Below are 22,319 nucleotides of genomic sequence, written 5' to 3'. Positions count from 1 at the left end.
AAGACGGCAGTACTATATGTTTTGCGGATTTTGACAAGCGCATTTCGACCCACTTTATGCATACGTCATCGATCGCACTTTGGCACTACCTATTGGTATCTCGTTAGCCCATCACCGTTGCGCTAACACAGCCCTGAATGTCCCACACGCAGCAAGTTTCACATCGAGGAACCCTCAATATTGTAGTACCATCCTCTTCACGTAAGATTCGTCGCCTGGGAAGGTTTCCTCATCGTCCATGTACCCAGCTTCCGATCTCGACCGAGGAACCGTGTCGGTGGCGCGACGGTGGCGGAAGCACTGTTTAAATAGCCACTGTCGCGCTTGAAAGGCTCGATACGCAAAAGTCGCTCAACCCCAGTATATGTACCCGGCGAGAGAGAAACTTTCCAAGAAGTGAAGCAGATTGGCCTACTCAAGAGTATCTGGAAGGATAGTTTCTCTATAATTTTGTAAATGTCTCTATAGTTTTGTACTAACAAGCCCGAACTTTAGATCCTGCACCCACCTTGGCAAGAACCTTAACAGGGAGTCGGAAGTATGATGCTTGGGTATGCATATCATGCCACTCTTGCCCTTCAGGACCTGGTCTAATACAGCATCGATGACTGGTTGCGGCGGATCATTCACAATGCCAAACTCTTCGAGGATGCCGTCCTTGTCAATCCCTGTCTCGTGCCAGCCCGGGTGGATCGAGGTCGTGCAGATAGACGAACCACCAGGATAGCGCGTGAGGCACTCCGCCCGAAGACCCTCGGTGAGGTACAGCTGGCCAATCTTGGTTATGCAGTAGTTTACCATAAGGGGAGGTACAACAAAAGATCCCATGGAGGCTACAGAAACCACGTGACCCTTTCTCTGCGCGAGCATACCCGGAACGAAAGCGCGGATTAAGACCATGTTCGATAGGAGATTCACTCGAAGCAACATCTCATCCTCAGCATTGGTTGTCTGCTCCCCGTCAGCATTGTACAATCGATATCTCCTCGTACAATCTTCGGCCTTACCTCGAGTATCGTCTTGCCAATTCCATAGCCAGCGTTATTAATCAGTACGCTGATCGTCCCGAAATCTTGCTTAACTTGATCGCACACAGCCTCCAGTGCTGATATATCGCCGACATCGCATTTGTAGTAGTGCACATCCTTAAGCGCCGCAAGATCCGCGGGCAGTGGCGATCTGTTCAACGCGATGATGCGTGCGTGCTTAGACAGTTCCTTGGCCATCAAGTATCCAAACCCGCTGCTTGCGCCTGTGATAAGTATGGTTTCTTTCTTGTCGGGCCCGAATTGCCACTCGGTCCCTGCTCTGCCGAACGTCCAATTGTTCCACGCCAGACGGTTTATGGCCTCGTGGAGGCGACGCAGAACGCCCGCTGTGGTGAGCACCTTCAGTGCGGTGACCAGAGCCGCAAGCTTTGCAACACCCTTTGGATCATTCGTAAAGATGGGCAGACTGGTTTGGAAAGGCGCGAGGATTTGTCCGCGAAGCTTTGCAGGGCCCTGCGTTAACAAGTACAACAGCCCGCCAGTAACAATGGGCTCACTGGCAACGTGAGACAGTCCAGAGAGTGTTCTTGAGATAAGCGTTGGAGGCTTGTTGACTCTGATTGACTGGCTGAGCGACATGGTTGCTTCGGCTTTATGCGATGAATTTCAGGAATCCGAATATCAGGAAAGGTAGTTTGAGGGATGTTCACTGCCTAGTTGTCCCGCTGCCATGTTGGGCTTTATAGATCAGAGCCCGTTGTATGTGCAGCTTGGACGTACTTTATCACTATCGGTGCTTGCCAGAATGTGCGGGCCCCTCTCTGGCTGGCACATGGGTATATACACTAGTAGTGTACCATTTTATATATATTAGTTTGTGTTGTAAGTGGCTCCTGTCTTTGGTCTGACCCTGCGTCCTGTTAGAACAGTATTAGAAAGCCAATCACAGGCACATATGCAGGCATTCCAGGAACAGGATGCAGTAGCGTCCCAGATATAAGGGGGTCTGCACATTTCGACAAGCGCTGTACTGGTCAGAGGCTGTCTAATTAATTTATAAGTCCCCATCGAGATGCCGACACCACACGGGAATATGCGGTAGTAGCCTTGGTATTATGTTTGCTGTATGGATGCTAACTCGCCGTTCAAAGTGGGTGCCATGCGAGCTTCGATTCCGCCTTCGCCGGTGCCCGAGAGTTCCATGAGCCGCACTAATTAGACATATGTTTGAATTGTGCAGCTGCATGTACTCTTATGCCTACGATAGAGACTCTAGGAAGTCTGATTTCTGTACAGGCAGTCTAAGTTCACCGAACATTTGTTGAATAGCTGAAGTGCGAATACTTGATGTGACATTAAACTACCTACCTTTCGATCTTCGTTTCTTACAACCCTTTGTCAGGCTCTAATGATGCCAAAACGGTGTGTGCGCAAACAGGTCTGTTAAGAGCGGTCAGATGTCGGGCCTTTGTTACGGGTGACTGTTACGGTCAGGGGGCCAAAACCAAAATCCGGAAACTAAAACACCCTAGCATGAAAACTAAAACACAGCAATGTTGCACATAACTCTAAATAACACAAATAGTATATATGCAATAGATGTTTAGCAAAACCTTATATTCTATTAATTATACCTAAATTTAGGTAGGCAATTATAGCTAAGCCTTCTATAAATATACTATCCTCCTTACTACTAAGATTAACTATTATAAGACTATTACTATGTCTCTAGAGGCCCTACTTAATATTATGCTTAGCATCCTTATTACTCTCCTTATTAGACGTCTCTTTATTGCTCTTAGACGTTTCTCCCTTGCTCTAAGAATTATTACCTATAGCAGACTCTCTAGCAGAAGCTGCTACAGCTGCAGCCCTATTAAGAGCAGCCTTAGCAGCAGCCTGCTTCTTCTAATCCTTAGCTATCTTCTTAGCAGCAGCCTTTCTATAAGCAGCTAAGAATTAATTAGAGTTAATAGAAGTGCAAACAGAGAATCCCCTCTTATCTATATAGGTAGTTATAATTAGGTAGTACGTGCTAAGGATGTTAACAATTCTAAACAAAAGTTTAATATTCTTAGAGATAATAGTAACGCGCTTCCTATAAATTATATAGAGGTTAGTAGCTATATTCTATTAGACTATTATAAACTATTATAGAGCACCTAATATACCTTAGAAGACTAAGATAAGGAAGTCCTTTGTAGCTTCTTATATTATACTAAGAGAAGAGGCTAATTAGTAGAGGGACTTATTAATAAAGCTAGAGGAGCCTAAGACATCTTAAACAACCTTATAGATAAGTTAATAGAACAGGCTAGGCAGAAGGAGAGTACTAGTAACTATCTAGTAATGCTTAATCTCTTAGAGAGCCTTAGCTATAATAGTTTAGTAATAGTCTCTACTAGTTATAGAATTATATACTACTAGCGCTAACCTTATAACGCATATAACTATATTAAACCTAGCCTAGAATTATACGTGTAGTACCCTTAAAGATAGGAGCGCGCTTAGTATTATATTAGTATAATATAGCCTTACGCTTTAGAGCTAGCACGCCTCTAGCATTTTTACGCTTACCTTTCTTCTTATTTAATGCTAAGGTAGCTATAGTAGTTAGCAGGTATAATAAACTATTATAGACTATTACTTACTCTTATAAGGTGCCTTCCTTATAGTATTACTAGCTATTATAATAGTTATAGTTAGTTATCTGCAGTATAAGTAGTTATATAGTTTATTATTCTAGTGCAGGTTAGGTATTAGCGCAAAATTTCTATATTATCTATCTATAAGTAAAGGTAAGAGTAAGTTAAAATTTTTATAAGGTAAGAGAAAGAGTAAATAGAAATCTATTAAATATGTGCCTATATTATAAGAAGTAATAGTTAGGGTAATAGTCTATTAGCTATTTCTTAACTAGCAGGTTAAGTTATACTTAATCTACCTCTCTTCTAACTAATATTAATAGTAAATAGAGATACTATTATTCTAAGCCTTATAATTATATTACTATAGCTAGGTAGTAATATATAAAACTTTTTAGCAAATATTTAAACTTATAAACCTATACTATACTACCTATATAATATACTATAAAGTATTACTTTTTCTAGCACCTAGACTATTACTAACTATTACCTATAATACTATAGATTATTATAATAGTTCTACCTATAAGAAGTATAAATAAGATAATAAGTACTTAAATAACAAGTATATAGTTAAGAATTAGGTTACCTATAAGAAAGAGGCAGGTAGTAAGGCTAGTATTTATACTAAGGATAAGTATAATAATAATACTATATATTTACGCTTCTAAAACTCTAAGTTCCTAAAAGACCCTATAGTAATAAGGCTTCTCTAGGCTGCTAGTAATTATAATAAGCGTATAGCTCTAAGAGAGGAGCTCTTAATCTAGGCAAGAAATACTACTATTTAAGACTAGTACTCCCCTCTTTATAATAGTCCTATAATAGTACTAATCTATATTCTAGGCTTAGTAAGAGTATATATTAGATATAATTAGTACTTAAGTAGAATCTATCTATAACTAATATCCTATATTAGAATTTATTCTATAAGGCGCAGCTAACTATCTTTAGCCTCCCTAATGCCCTTATACTACCTACTAGTCTTATAACTATTATATTAACTATTATAACTACAACTATAGTAAAGCTAGCGCAAATTATTTATTATACTCCTGCTTTTAAAGTTCTAGAGGCAGGTACTAGTAACCTATGCAAGGTTAACCTTAATATAGAAGATATTAACTTTAACATCTTTAAGTATAATAGAGAAGCACTAGTAATATATTATACTATAAAGATATAGAAGTATATGCAGGACTCCTAGAATAATACTATTGCTATTATTAGTAAGAAATTCCTTCTTCTATAGCACTATAAGTATAAATCTTTTATTTAGTATATAAACCTATATATGCTTAAGGTAAGTATACCTTAGTACTATTATAGTACTATTATAATACTAAACTATCTGCTAGGAGCTTTTTAAGTATATACTGCTAGGATCTAGATACTATCTTAACTAAACCTAAGGTATAGTTAGTCCTAATACTTATATAAGAGTCTAGTAATAGTCTATATAGCAGATTATAGTTACTAATCTAGTATATAGTGTGCCTAGCTTTATAAAGCTTGCTATTACTATCTTAGTATTAAGCCTATAGCTAAGATTATTATTAACCTAGATTTAGGGCTGCTAGTTCTACTATTCTATTAGCTCTTCTTAATAGAGAAGCATAATATTATAGCTATAGTCTACTATTATTAGTACTATAATAAGTTTAAATATTTAGAAATATAGCTTGCTAAGTACTTTCTTAAGATGCCCTTGCCTAGCCTATATAAGGACCTAACTATTCTAAGTTTAGAGTAAGTATATAATAGTTATAGTAATAGTCTAGTTCTAATATAATTCTAGGCTACTATAGAGGTTTCTAATTAATAAGTAGGACTTTAAGGCTAGTAAGTATATACTTAAGGTAGTTATAAAGAGATTAAGTACTTTACCTATAGATATAGATCTATTCTTAGATATGCATAGTATATACTTATTAGAGTAAGGGAGAGTTAGTTATATTATATATATAGCTATAGAGAGTAGCTATTATAAGACTATTATACACTATATTATAGACAACGTTAGCTTGCCTAGATACTAAATAAACTAGCTAAGCCTAGTATAGTCCTTAGGTATAAAGAAGCACTACTTATATAATATGTTTATCTATAGATAATATACTATATAATATCTAATTATATAACTAGTCTGCTTAGCTAAATCCTTTTACTATCTCCTTTTGCTATAGCATGTAATTTTTATAACTACTATCCTCTCTACTATCCTATAATACCTAATATATACTATATATATCTATATTTAAATATATTATTATCTTTATCTTTATTACTATAGCCTATACTACCTCTATTCTGCAAGCATACGTCTACTAATAAGCATACCTAGAAAAATAATAAATACTAAGATAGACTATAAGTAGTAGAGAGATATAAGCTAGCAGTTATAAAGGCGTAGTTAGCAAATAACACCTATATAAGTAGGGTATAGGCTACCTTTATATATAAAAAGGAGAAGGATATATAAACTCTCTATAAGAGAGGTTAAGAACTTATATATATTAAAGTTAGGTAGTGCAGCTAATAGTATTTAGTTCTTGCAATATATAGTAGTATTTACTATATATAATAGTCTATATAATAGGTAAGCTATAACTAATATAGATAGGCTATATTTAAATATCTACTAGGTATAGAAGGTATAGTAAATTACTCTATATAACCTCTAGCTATTAGATAAGGATATACTGCGCAAAGAGCAGATAATAAGTACCTAATATAATACCTTTAACCTAGATATATGTCTTAGAGGTTTATAAGAATAGGATATTAATATATTAAAGTTTAAAATGCTAATATATAGCATATAAAAAAAGGTTTTAAATTAAAATAATCTAAATTAAGCACTATTACTAACTATTATATACCTCTACTATATTACTTTATAGCATAATAATTACTCCTCTATAGATACTAAGGCAATACTTCCTTAATAGGTATTAAATTAGTAAAACGTTTATTTATAAACTAAGCTATACTATTCTCTAGATCTTTAGTGCCTTTCTCTAAGCTCTATATTAGTGTTATATATATTAACTAAGGCTTATTAATATATAAGAGACTCTGCTTATAAGCCTAATACTAAGGTATGCTAAGTAGGTTCTCTAGAGTAAGGTTTACTTCTTTAGGTAGTACTATACTCTTCTATGCATAAGAGTAACTATACTCTTTCTTAACTATAATTTTAAGTAGCTTAGTCTTAATAGTTAGTATAGTCTTTTTAGGGCTCTATTAATATAAACTAGCTATAGGATGTTATAGCCTAGCCTTTTAAGGTATTATTAAGAGTATAGGTGTTAGGGTTGTCTCCTTCTCTTTCTTCTCCTCTTTATACTTATTAAAATATATAATAAACTTCTAGGATACTCTAACTTCCTTCTATAGAACTTAGTTAAGAAGATTATAGAGTATAGTTAGAGCAAGTGCGCTCTAAGGGAGGAGTTAAGGTAGTATAGTTATCTTTATTATATAGGTTTGTTTTAGGTATAACACCTTCTATAGTTAAATTAGTTTAGCTTTATTAATAATAAATTTGTTTATAAAATTCTTAATACTTAAGAAGCTAGCTAAGCTTAGGATAGAGATTCTAACATTGCTACCTATATTATTAATATCTAACTATTATATTAACTATTATATATAGACCTTAGGCTATAGTATATACCTCTAATGTTTGCAGCGTGCTCTAGCTAATTACTATACTATATAAGGTAGTAAAAGCTTATATTAAAGGTAACTTTTATAATATAGCTTTTAGCCTTTGCTTCTACTTTTAGTATAGCTCTAATCTAGCCTAAAGGCTAACTATTAATAGAATAGGTTCTCTCTAAGACAGCCTAATTTTTATAATATACCTAAGTAGCAGCATCTATAAGAGGTAGTAGTTTGTCTATACTCTAACCTAGCATTATCTAAGATATAGCTAATATTATAGCTTGTTTTAATAGTATATAGAATAGAGCTAGGTTATTATTAATAGCAATTATAGGTAGTATAATGCCTAGTTTAGCTTCTAGGTTTTAGGCGCTGCAGAATAGGCAAAACTACCTAACTAGAACGTTAAGGTCTAAGTAGAGTAACCCCTTATAGGAATAAAATAGACCCTATAGTATAGGCTAAGAAATAGTAGAAGATATAATAACTAAATTGCTAGAAAGTATGTTATAATTAACTACTAGTAGGTGTAAGCTTTTTTAAAGTTATATATTCTTAATACTAAACTATACTTCTTTAAGAACTATTACTAACTATTATATATACTAGGCTAACTATTACATACTACTACTAGCTACTCTGCGTGCTACTAGATAATTTACTTGCTATATTCTACCCTTATAATCCCTAATATTACCTTTACTATCTTAGTTATCTACTAAGTTAAAACACTCCTCTTATAGTAGTGCCTTAAATATCTAACTACTAGTTAGGTGCGCTAGTAGTATAAGTAAAGGCTGCGCACTATAGTTAATATAATATATAGCGCGAGAATAGAGCTCTAGATATATATCTATATAGGGTAATATATATTCTTCTATGCTTCTTATAATGCTTATATAGGGATTAAAGCCTATACTTTAAAACTACTAGTTATACTACTACTATATAGGTATAGGAAGTATTATATGCATATTCTATGCTAGAGTCTCTATGCAAAGTCTATTAAACTCTATAGAGTTTAGTAGCTATATATAGTCCTTAGTGCTATTAAGTAGGCACTTATATAGTATACTTAGTTTCCTAACTACTATATTTAGCTAATTATTTTACTTCTAGATCCTATATATATTATATGTCTTAGTATATAAGTATATCTTATAGTATAAGATAGGGATATATAGAGCCCTAGCTGCAACTATATCTATAAGCTTATTCTTAGAGTATAGATCTAGAGTCTAGAGTTAATAGAAGTATATCTATAATAGTTAGTATAATAGTCCTATATATTATCTTTCTTACTTACCTGCTATATAAATATTAAACTCTTCTCTAGCTATAACTACTAACCTTTAATCCTTTAATTTAATATACTTATACTATATATATAATAATTAACCTATATAGTCTCTAGTTAGTTAGCTTTTAAGAGTATTAGATAAGCATATAATATCTAACTAGTCTTAACTCTATAGTCTAATTAAATAAAGCATAGACTATACCCTTACTCTCCTATAGTATATAGGTATTAATAAAGAATACTTAGGGCAGTACTAGATAAGATTTCTATATATACCTAGATAAGATAGCATAAATAGGCATCTACACAGGCATATATCTTAATACCTATCTCCTTTAGCTTATTATATCTATTAATAAACTAGCACTAGTTTAGCCCTAGCATAATATATTCTCCTTAGCAGCATTAATAATTATTGCGCCTTTAGGCTATAGCTTTAGGGTTAAGTTTGCTATATTTATTATATAGTAAATCTCTACTAAAGAATATCCTATACTGTTTAAAGTATTAATAAAGTAACTACTTGCTATACCTATTAATAACACCCTTAAGCAGCTATTCCTAAACTGCTATATAAGCTACTTCTAAAGCCTCTTAATATTCTAATATATCTCTTATCCTCCTCTTTATTCCTATTAACTAGCGTACTTAAGCAAGCATCTTTATACTTATTAATATACTATTATATTAAAGATAGCATAAAATCTCTTTATCTTCTACTCCTTCTTTAAAGAATAACTAAAAGATCTTATACTTAACTGTCTTAGTTATAGTATTAATATAAAGTCTTTGCACTCCCTATACTGCATACTTCCTCTTTAGCATCTAAACACTATACTTTATTTTATGCTCTTTAAGAAGCTACTAATAGATATTAATATTAGTTATACTGCCTTCTATTAAACTAATAATCTTATCCTAGTAGCTTGCTAAGTTAATACTCTTTTAACCTCTAGCTCTATAGGAAGGTATCATAGATAGTGTAATAGTTATTATAATAGTTATTATAATAGTTATTATAATAGTCTTAGTATATGCGCTAGATTTCTAGAACTTTGTTCTAAAGTAAGATTATAGGTTAATAATATAACTAAATATTTTAAAAAGCTCTAATATTTATTTTTTAATATAAAGCACCTATCTATATTCTATTTACAGTTTAGCCTAGTAGTTTATAATGATTTTGTTGCGCTTTTGTGTTTTAGTTTTCATGCTAGGGTGTTTTGGTTTCCGGATTTTGGTTTTGGCCCCCTGACCGTAACAGTCACCCGTACTTTGTGCAGAAGCCGATTGGCCGAGCGATAGGAGGAGGACAACTCGATAAACAAGACTCTTCCCACCCTAAATGCACACTCACCTTACTACACTCTTTACACTCCGCCTTAATAGTCCTTGTTTCCTAGCGCCTTTAACCGCTCGTGACTTGTATAGGCACTAACTCGCAACGGTGTTACTCGATACATGCGCAAGACGCCTAACGCGTCCTATGTTAGTGCTAAGGTCCAAGAAGCAGTCTCGGGTGCTTTGTAGATGTCTTCCTTCAAGTGTGGTAAGCATACGGCGTTGATAACAAAGATTTCGAGCTAAGGGAGGGCTGCCAGACCCTCGACTCAAACGACTTACAGTTTGCTTACCCACTGGCTCCAAAAAGTCGAGCTTTGAAAGGTTTCTCCAGGACAGTAACTCCCGTTCATAGCTCTCTAAACGGACTATTTGCACCAAAAATCGTTGACTGATCTCTTTTTAGATCCGGTGAGGGGAGTTTGTAGCTTTTGTAGGCGCGCCAGGGTGCATGATTGCTTTGCTGGAACGTTTCCACGACCCAACAAGCGGTAATATCGTCATCGATTCACAACCTCTACAGATGATGAATCCATTAGGATACCGCACAAAGGTTTCGCTCGTTCAGCAGGAGCCATCCTTGTTCTCCGGATCAGTGCGCGACAACATTATGCAAGGCACTGACGATCTCGAAGTATCGGATTCGGAGATTGAACAGACCTGTCGAGCGGCAAATGCTTGGGATCTCAACTCCTCGCTACCCGAAGGATTGAATACGCATTGTGGTGCTGGCGGTAGTCAGTTTTCGGGTGGTCAGCGGTCACGTATTGCGATCGCCAAGGCTCTTATCCGCCAGCCATATGTGGTTCTACTGTACATACAGCTGGATGAGGCTACCAGTGCGTTGGATACTGAGTCCGAGCGCATAGTGCAAGCAACATTGATGGAAGCAGCCAGCGGCAAATGTATCACTTTCGCGGTTGCGCACCGTCTGTCTACTGTACGCCAGGCCGACCGTATCTTTGTATTCTTCGGCGGTCGGATTGTCGAAGCCAGTACACAGGAAGAAATTATTCAGCTGAACGGCACGTACACGAAAATGCTCAGACTCTCGACGGTGATACTGTAATTCAGGAGTCCTTCCTCAAGCCATAGTCCGCCGTGCGCCAGTACCGCAATCGCAGCTTGCCTCCCTGGTTCACTACTAAACAGACCGTAGATCTTCTTGTAACCCTTCAACTCTGTGACCTTGCCCTGTTTCAGCTTCTCGAACGACTCGTAAGCTACGTCGAACTTAACTCCTTTGATCCTCGCTGCAAGAGCTACTATCAATTCTTTCCAAGACTTGGTGTCACCAACAATAAAATACTTTTTATCCCAACGGTCGAGGCTTAGAAGAGCAACTGTGTACTTGGCGATATCCTCCGAGTACGTGAAAGGCACCGGGTAGTCTCCCGAGCCCGGGATGGCTGCCGAATTTCCCTGAACGTCGGCATACATAGGTATTGGGTTGATGTTTGTTGGTAGATCAGTACAGTAGTACTCTAGAAAGATACCTGGGTGAATAGCGGTCCACTCTAAGGCAGTCTTCGACAATCCGTTCTTCAACCTGAGTTTCTGTCGTGCTACAGGGCTTTGCTCCGACTCTCTGTTGTTATTACTATTATTACTATTTGGAGTCGTTACGCAACAATCAACGCAAAGTAGAGGGCTGCTTACTGGTCCTTGTAATCCGCGGCACTCCAGACAGAGGGAACAAAACGATGCGTCGTCTTTCAACGATCAGCGGCTTCCATAAGATTGAACTCCGGCGACTCTGCGATCAACTCAAGGATGGTTGAAATAACCGTATCGACCCTATTTCTCTTCCAAGCCATTGACAAGTGAATCTATATCGGAGTAATCCACTTTAAGAATGCGCACCCCGATCTCTTTCTCGAGCTTTGGATCACTCTGAACCACTGTTAGCACGCTCAGGTAAACAAAGAAAACGAACTAGTGTACCTTTCGACACAGGATAAGCGGCACATAATGGCTGTCCTTCTTCAAAGCCTCCACAATAGCCCGACCTAGGCCGCGAGAACCACCGGCGATTGCAACGATGGAAGACATCTCGGTAATGAAAGAGGCTATGTTATGCAATGGTGAAAGGAGTGCGATGAAGACTGAGACCTATGTGTCTGAACATTCTTGGAAAGAAGCATGTATATACTCTACGCTTCTCTTCATCTTTCGTCCGATCTCTTTCCCGTGTTGGTGCTGATGTTGATCCATTCGCTTATAAACCTGCCTTGATTACTGATCGTCATGGGCGACAACTCTCTTCGCCTTCCCTTTGCTGTAGCCTAACTAGACCATCTCCAGCGTATTTCGTTTGTGAATAGGTACCCAATAGTCTCGCGTAGGCATGTGTAGGAATGAAGGACAATAAATCACGCATTGTCACTAGGGTACCGATGCAGGGTAAATAACACCGCCCTGTGTCTTTTTACACTGCACTCCTAGGTAAATAGGGTATATAGGGCCCTTCCTATGTCTTTTTATATAGAAGAGGTAGTATTTTTTATATAGTAAATATAGAAGAGCAGTGTTTTTTACACAGTAGACCTCTATAGCTAATTAGCAATAGGGATTAGTAATCTACCCCTCTTCTCTTTTGTTATAATATCTATCTTCTTTCTCCTCTCTCTCTCCTCTCTCTCTCTCCCCTCTCTCTCCTTTGCCCCCCCCCCCTCCTCTCTCTCCTCTCTCTTCTCTCTCTTCTACCCCCCTCTCTCGTACTTTCTTCTTTCTCTTCTCTCTTTCTGCTCTCCCTCTCTACTCTCTCTACTCTCTCTACTATCTCCCTCTACCCTCTCCCCCCCCCCTACTCTCTTATATATACTTCTTCTCTCCTCTCTTTTTCTCTCTCTCTTTTTTTCTCTCTCTCTTTTTTCTCTCTCTCTTTTTTCTCTCTCTCTTTTTCTCTTGCTCTCTTCTTACGCTCTCTTCTTATGCTCTCTTCTTATGCTCTCTTCTTATGCTCTCTTCTTATGCTCTCTTCTTACGCTCTCTTCTTACGCTCTCTTCTATGCTCTCTCTCTTACGCTCTCTTCTTACGCTCTCTTCTTATGCTCTCTTCTTACGCCCTCTTCTTATGCCCCCCCCCCCCCCTTTATTTACCCCTTTTGCCTTCTTCTTTTCTCTTTACTCTTTTCTTCTCTTCTTTCTCCTCTTTCTTCTTTTTACTCTAGATAGAATAGATAGAATAGATAGATTAATAGACCTCTATATATACTATATTATATACGTGTAAAAAACTCTACCTAACCTGTGCAAAATACCCCCTAGTTGCGGTGTTTTTTAGGTGCGAAATGCAGTGTTTTAACACTACCTAGGAGGCGGTGTTATTTACACAATTTTGTACCCCCGTGTGTCAGCTTATATTCTAAGCTTTGTATATTTCTAAAAGCCCTACTTATTAGGGTACTCTACGGAATTTATCAGTATATTACCTAGATAGTATTATAATACATAAGGCAGCTATGAGACGATGCAACCCTGCCCGGCCCCGTCTTCATGTTTAGGTTGGACGGTGTTCCGCTGCGCCAAATCACTCGTTGGTATCATGCCCAATGCGACTTGCAGATGCAGTGTGCCATCGACAGCGTCTTCTACTTCCGGAGGCATGTCCCACAGACTCTTCAACTCTCGTTGCTTTTCCCACATATCGAATCTTCTCAAGAACTTGTGCACGCTAGCGAGAGCACTGTCCAGGCTCCCACCAACCCATCCATGGTGTCCACTGCTCGCCTCTCCACAGATGTGGAAACGGCTATCGGCCGCGGGCCGTGTAAGATAAGGGTACAGGTTAGAGAATTTGCCAGGTCCGAAAAGCGCAAAGGCGCCCGAGGTGAATGGGTCGTGCGACCAGCTCCAAGCGTGATGTGATATGTAGGCATCGCCGATGATTTGGCGAACCTCGTCAAGAGTAGTCAGGCCATGATATGAAGTAGGAACCATTTGTTGGAAGTTTTTCAAATGCACCCGTGCCAGATTATCAAGCATTAAATCACGGAGCTCGTCGTTATGGGGCGCGATCAGGCTACCAATGCGGGTCGCATCCTGAGCCCACGTGTAGCTACAGATAAGAGTGGCTGGCTGATCATCTGGGTCATGGATATTATAAGACGGATACACGCATGTGCGAAGTGGAATGTCGGTGGAGGCCTCACCACCGCTCGCGATACCGCATCTCGTTCTCCACCATGGATAAGAGAACTTCATGGCTACCTTTGCACTGTCGTCGTAGTGCAAACTTCTGATCGCATCCTTCTGACTAGGATGTAGGTCGAGGCTGGTCAGATCCATTCGTTGTAGACACGGCAGGCTAGTTGTGTTGAAGATTGTAGTATAAGGGAGACGGCTTCCTTCGGACTCCCCGGCGACAGAAACAGTAATTTCTTTGGTCTTTGTATTCTGTGTGTATTTCCGCACGCGCTTCCCATGTTGTACAGGTCGATCCACAGTTTTTTCCATGGCCTGAATCAGAAGTGAGGATCCGCCATCGATGCAGTACCACCTGATGGCCTCTTCTTTAGGTCCAGCAAAGTCGAAAGAGTCCATTACCGACTCGGAGAACGCCTTATCAAATAGTCCGCTTGCTGTGTTATTGGTCTCCAACCACTGAACACTGAAGAAATCCAAGGCCTTCAGAGATATCAGTCCACGTTTAGCTGGAGGCGGGGCGTTCAGAATCTCCCGTGTAGTGTAGCAATCGTATCTCATCAACAGCTTGAATCCTTCCTCGAAATCTTCAGCAATGGCCTTTTTGAAAGGCTCATAGACTCCATCCAGTAGCCTGTTCACGTCATCGACATTTGTGTCAGGGACCGAGCCACCATTCGATTCGCCCACGCGAAACGGATCAGAGCCGCGCGGCTCGCCGTCAATGACTGTGATGTCATTGTACATGGTTGGGCATCTGACAGCTCCGCTATTCCGATCGAGAAAATACGGAATCAGTGGAAGATTTAATTGCTTGAAAAGCTTGAACGTCGATTTCATGATGTCAATATCTGGAAATCGCATTGCGCCGATGTCGTAATAATCGTGAGGGATATCAGAGAAGTAATGGGAGTAGATTCGTCCCCCAGTTCTATCCGATGCTTCCAGGATATCGTATTCCAGACCGGGAATCTTCAAGCTGTCCAGAATCATCGCAATGAATAGCCCGGTAATGCCAGCACCGACGATGCAGATTCTGTGCTTAGCGCTCAGGTCATCGGTTTTGGTAGAAGAGACTCTGTCATATTCTTGTATAACATCTTTCGGGAGGTCGAATGGGCCTGTGGGGATTGTGTCGAGAATGTCGCTCAAATGAGGAGCTGATGAGGGGAGGCGATTCGCTTGCGATGTCGCTGACGAGCAATTCTGCCTCTGCTGGCCATGTTCAACCTCCTTCGTGAGATTGGTCAGTTCATGAAATATGTTCTCCCTGATGAGCCTCGATGCCCATCTTGAGCGGAAGTCGGAGGTCCTCGCGCTCGTATCTTGCGAAGCCATGTTTGTCGGAGTCCGGCTTTGACTGAACCCCTCCGTATTAATGTTTCTAGCGAAATTCGCGCGGTCTCAAGATCTCCATGAGCTGCAGTGCACGAGAAAAATAAGAATCTTTCGGAGGATTACAAAGAGATATCGTGTAACCTTCTCTGAGTAAGCTAGCCTTTCATTTGACACAGCACAACTCGGCATCAGATGCTGAGTTGACAGACTGTGACAAGGGTACCGACGCCAACGTTCACTAAATGAATCGGGAAGCTCACGATCCAGCTTGTGGATATCACCATGTGAGACATGACATGATCCTGTAGTGCGAATGCTCTACATCTAAAGATTGGGACAATCTCTCCACGATTGTTTACCAGGGATTTTACTAAGCTACAAATCCTGTAATAGCGTTGTGACTTAGTCTAGGAACTAGTCGAATTTTATATTACTATAGGATTGCTAGGTCTCACATCTTACAAGTTTGGGGTGCCTTAGTCATATTTGTAGTAAGCTTGTGTCAGACGTGCTGTGATAGAAGTACGCGTCTTGAGGCTCGAGTTAAGGATCAATCCACCACTTATGTACTTACAATATATTCTATGTACATCCTTCTGTGATTTTCCAAGCTATTCATTAACTTTGCGGAACAATGTCATCTCACATATATGACGTCATCGTGGTAGGAGGTGGCGCGATCGGGCTTGGTGCTGCATACGAGGTAGCCAAAGCAGGCAAATCTACCCTGGTACTCGAGCAGAGCTGTCTTTTCAATGCGGCGGGGAGCTCCAATGATCTGGCTAGAATGTATCGCACAATGTAAGATGTTGGCACCGCACTAAATGCACGTCGAACTTCTTCTCAAACTAGAAATATAGGTATACTGAGCCGTTCATGGCAGAGCTTGCTTATAAATCCATGCGCATTTGGAAAGAACTGGAAATGGACTCTGGAACATCTTTGCGCACAATGTCAGGTCTTCTAAACTTTGGAGACACTAAAATGGGAGCAGACACCCCAGAAGGTCCACAACCAAACATATTCCGCATAGATTGTGCAAGAGACTAAATATGCTTTAGGGACGCTTATGGGTCCTATAGCTAATCTAGAGACCCTGGATATGCCATTCCGCAAGAGTATGTGTACAGCCTGGTAGTTAAGATTTCTGGGCTTACTGGCATCAGTGACTAAACAAGAGATGGAGAGCGAGTATCCGTTTAAAAACCTACCAGAAGCGTGGGAGGGCATCTTCGCCCCTGATAACGGCATAATCAATGTCCCACTTCTTCTTCGGACTCTGGCCCGCCTGGCTAAAGACTACGGTGCTCAAACTCAGCAATACACTGAAGTCCGAAAGCTCGTCCCTATGGAGGAAGACAACGAAGACATATGGAGGGTCGACACTCGTGTCAACGGCGATGAAGCTGTTTCCTTCAAAGCCCGAAAGATCATCATAGCGGCGGGTGCATACACAAACCACGTTGTGCAACCTAGCTTTGGTTTCAAGCTGAAGCTTAATATCTGGGAGATGGTGGCATCGTACTTTACGGTCAATTCTGGTCCAAATGGAACCCATTTCCCAAGTACGTCATAACAAGCCCCATCATTTATGCTACTAACTATTCCAAGGCATGTGGTTTCAATTCGCAAACGACAAGCGTGGCAGATCGCGGCTATTCTACGGGTTTCCAACAGTTGAGTGGGGTCCCCCAAACGTCTGCCGAATCGCGGTAGATGCGGCGACGAGACAGATCACAGACCCTGATCAACGGTGCGGTAGCGTCGTGAACCCCGAAGATATTCACGACACACAAGAGTTTATCAAGAAGCATCTCGTCGGGGTAGATTATACGACGCCTGCGTACACCCTGTCATGCTTGCAGACAAACACGTTCGGTGAGTGCCCTTCTTCTCAAGTACACCCTGAAGCTAACGACATGACTTAGATAATATGTTCGTTCTAGATTATATCCCAGAGCAATATCTCCAGGGCGGTGCGAGAAATAGCGTAGCAGTGTTTACTGCTGGCTGGGCCATGAAGTTCGTGCCTCTGATTGGTCGAGCCCTGAAGGATATGGTGTTAAATGGACACTCCGAGTTCGCGTTGGACGAGTTCAAAATCAGCCGTCTAGACCCTGAAAGTAAGGGGAAATACGGCAAGCCCCAAGCGGGGATCATTGACGAGGTGGACAGTGACTTTTCCAATCGTTGGGAGTATCTCTAGTAGCGAATGTCTATGCGCCGTAGTACATGCACGTGTTGTTTGCTCATTAATTACTGGCTGCAGATATTGATAGCTACTCTGCTAGTCAATTTACTGTTGGCTTGATCATAAGTGTCGGAGAGTGCACGATCTGAAATTCATCGACCTAAACTGGGAGTGTTGCAATCCATACTCCCAAGCATTCTCATTGAGACTGGTGCCCATGGAGCTCCACATGCTCACCGATCGGCTCCAGTCATGAAGTGTGTTGTTGGATGAGAAAAAGATCGAGGGTTATTTCTCGGCTATCACATGTGCGTAATCAGAGATTTAGATGATCGAGAAGCGTATATGAGATGATAAGACCTTCACAGGTATCACATAGTAGGCGTCGAAGACGGACTACATAGATGGGTGGATGGCCGTCAGGATTTCCAGGGGTTCATGAGATCATTCACTTTGCTCTAATCCTTATCGGTTGACCGTATCTCCTAGACTCGCAGTGACCCAACCTGAACGAAGGTTCATCCGAAACCGACAAACAGGCAAAGGGACTGGGAAGGATTTACACGACCATGGTAAGGAACTCGCCTCAGTTCATGTTATATTCGGACAGGCACCTTTTCATAAAATAGTCAGTAGTAGCTGCGCTCTCACTGGGAATCTCTAGTGGAAGGGCAGTATGCCCGTTACTAAACAGGTTCATCTATTAATACTAAATCACGTGGGTCCGGACTACTCTAAGGCTAGAATTTGATCCTAGCAGACCAAACTATTAATCGATCTTCTGGCCTCAGAATACAGGTACTGCTAGTAAGGATAACAGGTCTGACTGACTTTAGCTATCGTTTACGATACGCGTCATCCATTTCATTAGAAGTTGGATGTATCGAATCCCTTGATACTTCTTCTACATACAAGGAGCGTTCACATCTTCACACGCCTATCCCCACCTACTTGAACAGCTTCCATGCTGCTGGGATCCTGTCTCTGTCCCTCCAGCTCACCACTACTTAGCTCTTGGGCTGGACGTTTGAACCTGACTTGAGTCCAATTTGCCACGCATACGCAGAGAGCAGCGCAAATTGTCACCGAACCAGCCCACACTTGTGCCTTGAGAAAGCCTCCATTGTCACTTTCAATCAAAGCACCTGCCGTTGGTGGACCTGCCAGGGATGCAAATGCTAGTATAGAGCATACCATTCCAAAACGAACACCAAGCTTGCTCGAGTCCGTTGTTAATGATGCGAGGCCACTAACGAACACTGTTCAAGGTATGTGTCATTAGCCGATGCTCGAAAAGCGATTGGATAAACTTCTTTCTCGGATGTTCCAGAGAGAAGATCGAATGGGTAGGTCATATACTTACTTCCTTGAGTTGCGCCAGTAGCAATTCCATAGAAGACAGCGAATGCATACAGGCTGCTTACGCTTCGAATGGATATCCAGACGAATAACATGATAGCGAGGAACGTTGTTGAAGCAATCAGAGTAGGGAGTGATCCAAAGTACCTGTCGGCAACTAATCCGAGGAGTGGTCGTACTGGTATACCAACCGCGTTGATGACCACAAGTAGATTCACAGCCTCTCCCGGGGACAGACCAACCATCGAGGTCGCATATGTGTTTATAAAGAAAAAGGCAAAGTACAACGCCCAGAATATCAGGAACACACCAATTGTGAACAGAGTGTATGTAGGCTCTAGAAATGCCTCCCATTCCACGAGTGGACCCGCCCTGCGTGGAGGAAGGCGTGGTCGAAGCAGAAGGTTGATGACAATCGCGAACGCTAGAGCAATGTACCCTTGCACCTGGACTGCACGAGGAAACCCGGTAACTGGCTGGAGATGCTGTACAATCAAAGGAAACAAGATGCTGCCGGTCCCGCTCCCAGAAGCAGCCAAACCTAACGCCATCGCTTTCCTTTCTTTCCAATACGAGCCGATTACGGCGACGGCCGGCATGTACAAGGCGCCCATACCGAGGCCGGTGCAAAGGCCTTGCGCAAGTATTATTTGCCAGTATTCAGTCGCTAGGCTAGTCATGAATGTCCCAAGTACGATTAGCACCGTGCCTAAAAGAGCTGTGTGCTGAGCGTAGCCCGCATCGGTGGAGCGGCCAGAAAATGCGCCTATGAAGAACGTGAGAAAGACTTGTAAGGAACCAATCCAGGCTATTTGCGACTCCGGTAACGACAACGTGGTCGTATAATGGAGTTGGTATATTCCAAATGAAGCAGAATATCCCCATGTCAGTGCATTGACAAGGTGCCCGGCGAGGATCTGGAGCCATGCCTGAACGCCTCCATCAGGAGGGGGACCGGGCTCTCCGTGAACTGCCTGGAACATTCTGAAGGGCATGGTGGTGGTCTTTTCAGCAAGACCAGAAGGGAATAAAGACGAGGTGTGTGTGGGAAACCACAGTCGTAGGTGTTCCAGAAGGGCATGAGACTGTTCCGTGAACGATAATGCATGGAATGACTGCGCGATTAATCTTTAAACGCTCCTGACAGTTCAAGGTGGGTCTTCGATCGTCATCTCTGTATGTTGTCGACGATCAAGAGATTCCTTGGATCATGCCCTTGACTCTGACGAAACCAATCAGCAGCACGGGCCAAGGGACAGATCGTAGCCGGATGCAAGCCTCGCCCCACAATTAATTAGTAAGATTTGATCCGCATGTAGTCAGGTCCCCACGTAAACCAGCGGGGATGACTAGATATAGCCGTTGTCACCGAAACTGCTTACAATCCAGTCCCCTTGAACCCTATCGTGTCTTCCTGTCGTGACAGTACGTCATCACTGCACTAGGTACTCGATCCTATGTGACATAGCTCTGACTAATTAACCACCTCTCAATAAAATAATGTCAACTGCAGTGTAAACGATTCGTGCTGCAAAACAGACTGTAGTATTCTATGTGTCTTCAATAAAAAGAGAGAAATGCTGCATTCTCGTTTGCATCGAGCGTTTTCGTTAGGTTCGTGATCTTACGTTGTACAATTTTTTCTGCAAGACTTGTTCCTGGCTGGAACCAACTCAAAAATCTCAATCTCACGAAATCACGACATTGGAGTCTTGTCTCGCTGCTATCAAGATGGTAGTGCTTCTACCGCTACCAGATCTAGATGTTGAAGCCCTGTCAGAAATATGCGGGTAAGTGGATTCACCAGCGTTGCAAGACACCTATGCACCAAAGAGGCGTCGCACAATGCATTACAAATCTTCAGCAGAGCTGATCGTCGTTTCTGTGCAGCACAACTTCTATCGTAGCATGGGTTGTAGTATTCAGCCCACAGATCCTCAAGAACTTTCGTCGGGGCTCGTCTGATGGCTTGTCACTACATTTTCTCGTAGTGTGGCTATTGGGCGATGTTTTCAACGTTGTGGGGGCAATACTCCAGGGCACCCTCCCAACCATGATCACTCTTGCCATATACTTCACAGTGGCCGACATAGTGTTGCTGGCTCAATATTTCTTCTACACGGGCTTCACGTGGAAGGATAATATCCAGCCTCCCACCCCGCAGCCGACAGAGGCTGTGGAACCGGATGAGAGAACAACATTACTAGACGGTGACGAGAGGCAACGCCGAAACAAGAACAACAAGACCTACGCGGCTAAAGAGTCTGCAACCCGCCTTACATCTATTCGCTTGCAGCCTCATCTGAGCAACACGGTCGCCGTTCTCTTGGTTTGCACTACAGGCATCTGTAGCTGGTACCTCCTTCGCCGCTTTGCGAGCAGTGACCGCCCGGCCCCTGCTCGAGATATACCTCAATTCAACACGTGGGGTCAAATATTTGGCTGGCTCTGCGCCGTGTTCTACTTTGGCTCGCGCTTCCCTCAATTGATATTGAACTGGCGTCGCAAGTCTGTAGATGGCCTTTCCATACTGTTTTTTCTCTTCGCCTGCTTGGGTAATTTCACATATGTCCTTTCTATCATCGCATTCAACCCGGCGAGCGCTGTTTCAAACCGCTGTAGATCCTGTGACGCGCGGAAAATTTATGGACGACATATACTGGTGAATCTTCCGTGGCTGGTGGATGGTCTGGGGACATTGCTCCTTGATACGGCAATCTTCGCCCAATTCTTCTTGTACGGCGAATCCAAGTCCGTTGATACTGAAGTCTAGAATCAGACATTGGTGTGTCGGCGACAAATATGGGTACACTCTTACGTACTTCTGTAGGCTGTCGTAGCTAGATAGGGCGCCTTAAACGCAATTCCAGAGGGACTTGTACGTCCTGCGGCCCCAGCACTTGTACCCTAGAACTCATGTGTCCCGTGGTGGTCCAGTCCGTCTGCCTGAAATCTACATGCAACCTGCTTCCTAGGTACTCTTTTCCACGATTCAAAAAATCTTCTGACGCTGCTGCTCACGATCAAACTAATGATATCCGGTGGCAAATAATGTGACACTTGGTTGTGATGACCATGAAGCGGAAATATCGTTCAGCCGCCATCGGGAGCTATGCAAGAGTTGAGAGATTGCCAAGTTGTGAAGGGAGCTACCGCTGGTACAGCCGCGGCCCGGCCCTCGACTGGGCAGGTACCAATGATAAGCGGAAGCAGTCTGTGTCCGCTTACTCGTCCTTGTGTTACACAGTCAGCTTGCATCGCACTTGCATCGTTTTCTGAATAGTTGGCCAGGTGATCTCTTATTAACAACGTCAGCTTCCGAAGATCATCGCTAGACA

General features: G+C 41.5%; 6 protein-coding genes across 6 annotated transcripts; 3 read left to right on the top strand and 3 right to left on the bottom strand.

Moving 5' to 3' along the window:
* Nucleotides 1-128: 128 nt before the first annotated feature.
* On the bottom strand, nucleotides 129-1,740 carry C7974DRAFT_352574 (uncharacterized protein). Its single transcript, XM_046139514.1, has 2 exons — nucleotides 1,008-1,740; nucleotides 129-951 (listed from the first exon to the last, which is right to left on the bottom strand). The coding sequence occupies exons 1-2, from the start codon at nucleotides 1,626-1,628 to the stop codon at nucleotides 463-465; spliced, it is 1,110 nt and encodes a 369-aa protein (XP_046002223.1). The 5' UTR covers nucleotides 1,629-1,740; the 3' UTR covers nucleotides 129-462.
* An 8,200-nt stretch (nucleotides 1,741-9,940) lies between these two features.
* On the top strand, nucleotides 9,941-11,210 carry C7974DRAFT_387085 (lipid A export ATP-binding/permease protein msbA). Its single transcript, XM_046141129.1, has one exon. The coding sequence runs from the start codon at nucleotides 10,399-10,401 to the stop codon at nucleotides 11,014-11,016; it is 618 nt and encodes a 205-aa protein (XP_046002222.1). The 5' UTR covers nucleotides 9,941-10,398; the 3' UTR covers nucleotides 11,017-11,210.
* A 2,199-nt stretch (nucleotides 11,211-13,409) lies between these two features.
* C7974DRAFT_352569 (L-amino acid oxidase) lies at nucleotides 13,410-15,575 on the bottom strand (the record flags this gene model as incomplete). The annotated part of the gene is made up of 1 exon (XM_046139513.1): nucleotides 13,410-15,575. Exon 1 carries the CDS (start codon nucleotides 15,429-15,431, stop codon nucleotides 13,410-13,412), a length of 2,022 nt encoding a protein of 673 aa, XP_046002221.1. The 5' UTR covers nucleotides 15,432-15,575.
* A 364-nt stretch (nucleotides 15,576-15,939) lies between these two features.
* C7974DRAFT_387082 (uncharacterized protein) lies at nucleotides 15,940-17,944 on the top strand. Its single transcript, XM_046141128.1, has 6 exons — nucleotides 15,940-16,232; nucleotides 16,292-16,437; nucleotides 16,493-16,549; nucleotides 16,598-16,996; nucleotides 17,043-17,309; nucleotides 17,360-17,944. The coding sequence occupies exons 1-6, from the start codon at nucleotides 16,066-16,068 to the stop codon at nucleotides 17,635-17,637; spliced, it is 1,314 nt and encodes a 437-aa protein (XP_046002220.1). The 5' UTR covers nucleotides 15,940-16,065; the 3' UTR covers nucleotides 17,638-17,944.
* A 380-nt stretch (nucleotides 17,945-18,324) lies between these two features.
* On the bottom strand, nucleotides 18,325-20,257 carry C7974DRAFT_387078 (putative monocarboxylate permease). Its single transcript, XM_046141127.1, has 2 exons — nucleotides 18,986-20,257; nucleotides 18,325-18,881 (listed from the first exon to the last, which is right to left on the bottom strand). Exons 1-2 carry the CDS (start codon nucleotides 19,974-19,976, stop codon nucleotides 18,544-18,546), a joined length of 1,329 nt encoding a protein of 442 aa, XP_046002219.1. The 5' UTR covers nucleotides 19,977-20,257; the 3' UTR covers nucleotides 18,325-18,543.
* Nucleotides 20,258-20,456: 199 nt separating this feature from the next.
* Nucleotides 20,457-22,131, top strand: C7974DRAFT_387076 (PQ loop repeat-domain-containing protein). Its single transcript, XM_046141126.1, has 2 exons — nucleotides 20,457-20,771; nucleotides 20,872-22,131. The coding sequence occupies exons 1-2, from the start codon at nucleotides 20,713-20,715 to the stop codon at nucleotides 21,752-21,754; spliced, it is 942 nt and encodes a 313-aa protein (XP_046002218.1). The 5' UTR covers nucleotides 20,457-20,712; the 3' UTR covers nucleotides 21,755-22,131.
* The last annotated feature ends 188 nt before the right edge of the window (nucleotides 22,132-22,319 follow it).

Source organism: Boeremia exigua (assembly GCF_020726555.1).
Source record: "Boeremia exigua strain MPI-SDFR-AT-0100 chromosome Unknown C7974scaffold_2, whole genome shotgun sequence".
Taxonomy (NCBI): Eukaryota; Fungi; Ascomycota; class Dothideomycetes; order Pleosporales; family Didymellaceae; genus Boeremia; species Boeremia exigua.
This window is presented reverse-complemented; position numbering and strand designations above follow the sequence as displayed.

Excerpts from the sequence above, each read along its gene's own strand:
- C7974DRAFT_352574 (XM_046139514.1), bottom strand. The coding sequence starts at position 1,628 with ATGTCGCTCAGCCAGTCAATCAGAGTCAACAAGCCTCCAACGCTTATC. Across the intron at positions 952-1,007 it reads TTGGCAAGACGATACTCGAG|ACAACCAATGCTGAGGATGA; the intron begins GTAAGGCCGAAG and ends GACGGGGAGCAG.
- C7974DRAFT_387085 (XM_046141129.1), top strand. The coding sequence starts at position 10,399 with ATGATTGCTTTGCTGGAACGTTTCCACGACCCAACAAGCGGTAATATC.
- C7974DRAFT_387082 (XM_046141128.1), top strand. The coding sequence starts at position 16,066 with ATGTCATCTCACATATATGACGTCATCGTGGTAGGAGGTGGCGCGATC. Across the intron at positions 16,438-16,492 it reads GGGAGCAGACACCCCAGAAG|GGACGCTTATGGGTCCTATA; the intron begins GTCCACAACCAA and ends AATATGCTTTAG. Across the intron at positions 16,997-17,042 it reads AAATGGAACCCATTTCCCAA|GCATGTGGTTTCAATTCGCA; the intron begins GTACGTCATAAC and ends AACTATTCCAAG.
- C7974DRAFT_387078 (XM_046141127.1), bottom strand. The coding sequence starts at position 19,976 with ATGCCCTTCAGAATGTTCCAGGCAGTTCACGGAGAGCCCGGTCCCCCT. Across the intron at positions 18,882-18,985 it reads TACTGGCGCAACTCAAGGAA|TGTTCGTTAGTGGCCTCGCA; the intron begins GTAAGTATATGA and ends TACCTTGAACAG.
- C7974DRAFT_387076 (XM_046141126.1), top strand. The coding sequence starts at position 20,713 with ATGGTAGTGCTTCTACCGCTACCAGATCTAGATGTTGAAGCCCTGTCA. Across the intron at positions 20,772-20,871 it reads GCCCTGTCAGAAATATGCGG|CACAACTTCTATCGTAGCAT; the intron begins GTAAGTGGATTC and ends GTTTCTGTGCAG.